Source organism: Pundamilia nyererei, unplaced genomic scaffold (genome assembly GCF_000239375.1).
Source record: "Pundamilia nyererei isolate P.nyererei 1_Seehausen unplaced genomic scaffold, PunNye1.0 scaffold00314, whole genome shotgun sequence".
Classification (NCBI taxonomy): domain Eukaryota; kingdom Metazoa; phylum Chordata; class Actinopteri; order Cichliformes; family Cichlidae; genus Pundamilia; species Pundamilia nyererei.
In genome coordinates this window covers 25,441-32,692 of record NW_005187715.1, presented here as the reverse complement: position 1 = coordinate 32,692, position 7,252 = coordinate 25,441, and the positions used below count along the sequence as shown (strand labels likewise).

General features: G+C 40.7%; 1 protein-coding gene across 1 annotated transcript in view; it reads left to right on the top strand.

Annotated features, from left to right (window-relative positions):
* edc4 (enhancer of mRNA decapping 4) overlaps window positions 1-4,772 on the top strand; it is a 29,589-nt gene extending 24,817 nt beyond the window's left edge. Inside the window, exon 29 of the mRNA XM_005751493.2 lies at window positions 2,371-4,772. Within this exon, the coding sequence (XP_005751550.2) occupies window positions 2,371-2,554 (184 nt within the window). The 3' untranslated portion in view covers window positions 2,555-4,772. The remainder of the gene's footprint in view (window positions 1-2,370) is intronic.
* Window positions 4,773-7,252: the final 2,480 nt, after the last annotated feature.

Below are 7,252 nucleotides of genomic sequence, written 5' to 3'. Positions count from 1 at the left end.
GATATTTGCACATCACAAAATTAGTGAATCAATTAGGTTAAGAATAGAATATATATTATATTCTATTATATTCTATTAAGACTTAACAGACTTTACTTGCACTTTTTCACCTCATATCTGTATATTCTGCAAATTTAGTAGGATAAATCCTTCAGCTCTCTCCCTGTACACGTGGTATTGTATCTTGTCTGAAGCAGTGAGAGAGACGCAGCTTTCCCCGCTGTGCCACACAGCATAAAGTATCAGAGGTGGATTATCCTCTTTCAATGCCCCTGGCAACTTTTTTTTTTTTTTTGGTAGAAACTCAGCTTTTGGTGCAGCTCAGAGCAAGACAGGACCCAGCAGTGCTGCTTTTTTCCCCTCCTTGCAACTGAATGATAGTTTTTACAGTCAAATAGCTGATTTTTTGTTCCCTTTGTGATTTTTATCATTTAGAATATTCATGGATAGCCCGACATCAGAAAGCACTCTCACTGTGCCCCTCTCTTCTGAGAAGAGCTTGTCCTCTCATACCCATTTCTCCCTGAAAACCTCTTTGTGTCTGAGTCCCTCTACAGCATTGCGCTGTGTCCACATCATCTGTTTGTTTCTCAGTTTATACTACAGCTGCTAATGTGGACCTTTGTGTGCCATCAGCAGAGAAGAGTGCACTATAGAAACCTTATTAAGACTGAGAAAATCATAGCTCTGAGTTTTATTTTAAATAAAAAAAAAAAAGAAAAAGATTATAAGCAGTTAACACCATTGTTTCTGGTGTTAACTGCTGGCTAACTTTAATTATGAAGGAAAGCTTTCACTCATGAGCAAAAATAAATCAGACTGTTAAGTACACAGTATATGTGGAGTAAATTGTAGTTCACATCCGGGTAAAGATACCACAGAGCTGTCTTCAGGCTTCGTTTTCAGGACTTGTGATTAGAAGTATTTCAGAAGAAGCTCATAAAAGATTCCCAAAGCACAGCTAGGATTGTTGGGACTACAGAGGGTGTCATTATGCACAAAATCTGTGCTCTTAGCTGCATCATTAGCTAGCTGTGAAGTACACACTGTTGCACAAATGGATACGAGAACAATTGAGGCAGCGTGGAAAAACAATTAAATATGTGGTTTTGAGGTGTTTGACAAAATGCAGTTACAGCCAAATTAACTTCGGCAAGACATTAACTTTCAGAGAGACATACGGTATCTGTGCTGATATGTGCAGTGACATTAAAAGCCCCTTTAAACAGTGTGCTGGCAGTGGTGAGGGGGATTTGATAGACCTGCAGTGTGTGTTGTGGGGCTCTGGCAGGAGACCAACTGGCGACATGGGAACAGCTCTAATGTTAGACTGGGATCAGGTAGCACTCCGGACACGGTGATGAATGGTCATTTCCACTGTACAGCTGGACACTCTCACCACCAGATGTCTGACTCTTACAATTAATTCAGGAGTTAAGTGTAGTGCATCCCGAGCGAGAGGACAGGAGGCAGGTGATGCTGATTTCTGCTGGGCAGTTTGATGAAAGCACAATGTTCACAGGCTTGACATTCAAACTTTGAAAGCAAAATGAGAACTCGGCTTGCTCTCCTTCTGAAGCAGGGGTGTCAGACATAAGGCCCGGGGGCCAGAATTGGCCCATTAAAGACTCCAATCTGGCCCACTGGACAGCTTTACAAAATGTGGAAGAGGGCATACATTTTTTTTGACTTTTAATAGTATTTTTTTTGTTTTTACACGTTTTGTAGCTTTTCGTGCTACTAAAGACCTCTCTCACGGCCATGCATACTACACCAAAATAAATAAGTAATAGATGACAATTAAATGACAGAAAAGTTTTACTGTCATTACTTTAGTGTCTACTATAGAAATGTTAGTTTTAAAAACAACAATAATCAACAAAAACTGTTTTATAAATATGGGACAATCTGGGTTGTGAGCTACCAGAACCCTCTGTAATTTTACACATTAATCATGTAGAAAAATACTCAGATGTGCCATTTAAATTGTACTACTTTGTCTTATATTAAGCTATCTCAGGGATTAAATGTGCAGTTAAACATGTTTTACATTGTCAGAAAATGCATTTTCACTTGTCTGGCCCACTTAACATCAAGGTTGGCTGTATGTGGCCCTCAATGTTAAATGATTTTGGCATCCCTACTCAAAAGCCCCAAAATTGTCATTTGTGCAAATTGTCCTTCTGGTGCTTTTATATGTTAATAACTTACTGCTGATGGAATGAAGTTTCAGGTTGTATATGCAAACCTTTAAATTTTCCAATTTTTTTTCCACCAAATGACCACAAACGCTTTCTTTTCCTTGAGCCTGCCATTGCCTCTGTAGGTGTTCATTGTTATCTGACCTCTTTCTCTTTCCCTCCTTTTTAGCTACCTGGAGGATGCGGTAATGAATCTGGACCACAGCGACCCCCTGACCAGAGACCACATGTCGTCCGTGCTGGCCCAGGTCAGACCAAAGCTCTTTGCCTTCCTGCAGCAGGACCCCCACAGCCCGCTCAGCAAGAGGGCGCGGCGCCTGATGATGATGCTACAGGGACTCGTCAACCACTAGTTGTCGGTTTAAAGGCTGCTGCCAAAGAGTGGTTTTCCTCTTGATGCCGATCATATGTCCACCGTTTTTTTGTTGTTGTTCCCCCCCCGGTAGTGTTTCATAGGAGAAAGCACCAAGGACAGCTTCTCCAGTTTCTTGGATCCTGATCAGGATGCGTCTCTCCTTGTTTCATTTCTCCTCCTTCCCCCTTTTCTGCACCAGTGAAGTGTCAAGTCAAGAAATGGACAGTTTTTAGTTTCTCAGTTTTTTGGTTCTTTTTTCTTTTTGTTGTTTTCTTTAAGACAATAATGGTCTGGGGTGAAAGCTTTCTGTTGATTTATGTTCAGAGACTCTTAAGTTCACTGTAGCTACATCCAGACCTTTGTTACAGCTGCTTTATTGACCCAAGAGACCTGGTGGTCGTCTCTTCCATCAAGACTGTCTCAGCCATGACAGCAAGAGAGTGCTGAGATTCTTTCATCCCCCTTAACAACAACTGAAAAAACAAGAATGAGGAAAAAAAACATACAAACAACCTGACACTGTTTGATTTTACATCATCCAGACGTGCATAAGACTTGAAGAATGTCCAGCCGAGTGGTCCATGTGAGGCCAGACGGGGCTGTTCCTTTTGTTGTGCTGTTTCCTCTAAGCTACCTGCCAGGCATGTTTTGGGATGCTGAACAAGTTTTGATGCAGGGGGCTACTTCTGAGCAACAGAAAGAAAACATGCTTTGCCTCAAAATGTCGCCTTCTATTTTGGCCTTAAGAGCAAACAGCAGGCTTGTACACATTGTTACTTTCTTCCACACAGACCAGCATCCTTCTGCTAAAGCCTGGAATTTGGTAGTCGTAGGATTATCCTCCCTTAGTTCAGTTTTTCTTTGCTTTTTCTTTCTTTTCTTTTTTTCTTTTTGAAGCTAATCCTGGCAACCAAAAGAATATGTACCACCCAAAGCCAATTTTCTTTTTCTTCGTTGGTGGCATATTTCCTATGAGCTGTTTCTTAATAGGTCTCCAACCTATTAAGAAATAGGTCTCCTATTTGTTTGGCCCTTGCCAGACTAGATCTTTGAAGAGAATCAACACTATAAACCTTTTTGATAGACAATAATGCAATTTGCTCATGACTTTTTCACCTGCTTTGGTTTTAGAAATCACTCTAAAGAGGATTTTCTGAAGGATACATTGAGTGTAAGAAATGTTTGCAGAGGTCTTCCAGGCTGTAAAGAATTCCCCTTCAAAACCTGAAATGTTTGGAGCTCAATATTGAAGCCGGCAGCCGTCCACATGTACAGCTCTGTCCACAGACTTCTCCCCATGTTTTTTTTCTTCCCTTTTTTATATAAACATTTAGTATTTGTAAGCCATGTACCGGTATACTTGCGTTAAAACTTGTCAAAGTAGCTTAATAATTGGAAAAAAAAAGGAACCTTGGTAAACATTAAATGTTACAGATCCTGTTGTTTTACCTGGCAATTGCAAATATTGCTTGTAAACTCAATGTGCAGTGACTTCTCTTAGGCTCTAGGAGGCAGCACTTGGACATCCATCCTGCTTGAAATTTAGGCTTTGAATCCAGAAGTCATTCCTGCTCTTTCAGTATCAATGAAAAGCCTGCCTTTAGATTGTAAGCGCACCATTTGTTCACATTTACACTGAGTTCAAAGTGTATGATATTTTGTGTAGATCCCATTCACACACCTCATTGTTTCATGACTGGGTGGCTGCACTGAATTGCTGATTGTAAAATAAAAGTTTAGTTCATTTCAAGTGTTTGTTCAGAATCTGTTGGGTTTGACTAGCAAAGTGCCTTACTGTAATTTACCTGTTTTGGATGATAACTTGCGCGCGCGCACACACACACACACACACACACACACACACACCCCTGATCCATCTAAGTTTTACAATCATTTATGTCACTGAAATATGTGGGAAGGCTCAGGCACCACAGTGGAGGAGAAGCTGTATGTTTTCTTTGCAAACATTTGTCCGGAGGCAGGTGATCAGTACGGACATTTGAACTCTCATTTCAGTGTTTGAAGAAGAAAGAATTTTGACTACTTAGCAGTTCACTGGGAGCTCTGCATGAGAAACAGAACAGAAGTTCATGTGGATTTTTTTTTTCTCTTTCCATTGTGTTCATTTCCCTCTGCTTGGTTAATTATGTTGTATCTTTTACGGTTTGTTTTACCCCAAACATTTTGGAATAAAAAAAAAACAAAACGTGTTCAAATTCAGGTGTCTTGGTGTGTCTGTGGGAAGGTCAGGCTACTTCCTATAGCAGATATATAGTGATGGACCTCCAACAAAAGTTAGCAGCAACCATTAAATTACTGTTGGGGGATTTTAAATGAGAATGTTTCCGTTTTTTGTCGCTTTAAGTTTAGTAAAAAAAAAAAAAGAAACTGGGATAAAAGACTTCATGGGTTTTGGCTCATAAACCTGTACAAAAACATGTGACCGTTTTCCATGAGTTTTTGCTGTACCACTAGAACAGGGGTGGGCAACTCCAGGCCTCGAGGGACGGTGTCCTGCAGGTTTTAGATGTGTCCTTGATCCAACACAGCTGATTCAGTAGTTCTCCAGAGGCCTGGCAATGAACTAATCATTTGATTCAGGTGTGTTGACCCAGGGTGCGATCTAAAACCTGCAGGACCTCGAGGCCTGGAGTTGCCCACCTCTGCACTAGAACAAACATCCTTCCCTTACTAGATTGTTCTGTTAAATCACGAGCCTCATGAAGACAAATTGTGCATTACTTTACAAAGTAAAGAGTTGGAAATCATTAATCATCTCACAGTTCCTCAGCTTCTGAGGATACAAACTCCCTTTGGCTGGGAACCAACCTACAGCTGTCTAATAATAATAATATATCACATCGATTGCTGGGACGTTTTTCAGATTAATGATCACTGGCTTTAATATTGCAGTGACACTTCTTTTTTCTTTCAATTTAAAGAAATTTTAAGCAGATAATCTGTCTAAAGAAACACACCAAACCAGGAATTTAAACTTTCTTTCCCTCCTTCACTAATCTTGGCCCTTCACATTTGTCTCCTGGCCTCCTAGAGAGCTCCAGCCCCCTATGTTGGAAACCACTGAAGTAAAGTGTATAGAAAGAAGTTGGTAGTGGTTCCTTGGTCATTTTAAACGCCTTGTGCTGATAATTCAGAGCATCCTTGCTCTGGGGACTCTGCTGTAGACCTTCCTCCTCCTCCCCCTCTTTTACACGGACGCGCCCTCCCCTTCAGCGCAGCGGATGAGCGCGCCGTGGATGCTCGCTGGAGTACAGAGCTGCAACGAGGACGGGAGGAGAACACTTTGACCGGCAGCGGGGGAGCGACATCCGGACTCTTCTTTTCTTTGAAAAACTAAAAGATAAAACAAAGGAAAACTTTGGAATTTCCGGTGCAAACTTGAAACTTGTGAGGTCGGAGGACGAACTTGTGGGGTCAGCATGACATCTCTGATGAACTCTGCGTGCTTGCTCTTCTTGCCTGTTGCTCTGCTTCTGAGTGAGTACTGAAATTTAAGTGACTATGTCGCAACTTGTGTGCGCGAACAGTGTAAAAACTTGAGCATTGCATTTGGGAGAATTTTGAGTAATTCGAGAGGGGATTCGAGACTCTGTGCGTAACAGGACGGCACACGTCCTGACTTTTTAGAGCTTTAGATTAATGATCTTAGGTGATGTGGATGTATGTAGATGTTAAGCTGTTAGAGTTCTCTGTATGCCTCGTGTCTGATCTTAAATGAGGGGGTCCCGTAGCCTTAACTCGCTCATCTCGAGCATCCAGCAGAGCATGTGCTGCAGCTGCGGGAGCGATCTGCTCAGAGAGAGCTCGCAGCCGAAAGCTTGAATTAGTGCTGCTTAGTGAGAGTATTTTTTCCCACAGCTGGATAAGGGTTCGTTACGCAAACTCACATCGTGCAATGAGTGAGGTCTGGGTGCATCTTTCCATTTCTTTCCACCCATTTAGTCCCCTTAGCTCAATCGTGTTACTTGTAAAGTAATGCAACGGTAGATATTTAAGATAAATAATAGTTCGCATGTTGTAAAGTGAGACATGTGCAAAGACTTTTAAGTACATTAATTGGGAAAATATTAATTCATTTATACTAGAATTTGTTAAGGAAATTGCAAAGATTGGTAAAACAGAATTGTCCTTAATGCAACATATGCTATCTTTTATTCAGCATTACTTGTCATGTATATTTAATAAATTACAATCCACAGTTTGTAAAAAGACATATTACAGCTGTTTTCAAACCCTGATTGGGAAAATAGGTGGATTATCCCTTTAAAGGGGGGCAAAAGTGATGTCTTTGAATTAAAGCTCTAAAATGTTTTAATGGACTACAGAAGGTCAGCTTCATCAGCGATTTTTAAAGCTCTTTTATAAATGTCTGGCTTGGACTAAATATAAATGCTGCTTCTCTTTTTCCTCTTTCAGAAAAATAATTAATAGTTAGATTTTTGTTGTGAGAGCAAAATTTCATTCACCTATTCTGAATACACGTTCTGTATATGTGTTTTGTTGTGTGGACCACAGAACTGAGTCAGACCGCTTCCTCTTTTCAGTCCAACAATAAAACGTTTTTAGGAGCTATAATTCAGACACTGTTGATCTAAATATAGCTCTCGATGTGCACACACCTTCTCTTTTTGCAAACTTATGATCATCGTCATCATCTTTATCAGCCTTGATCATC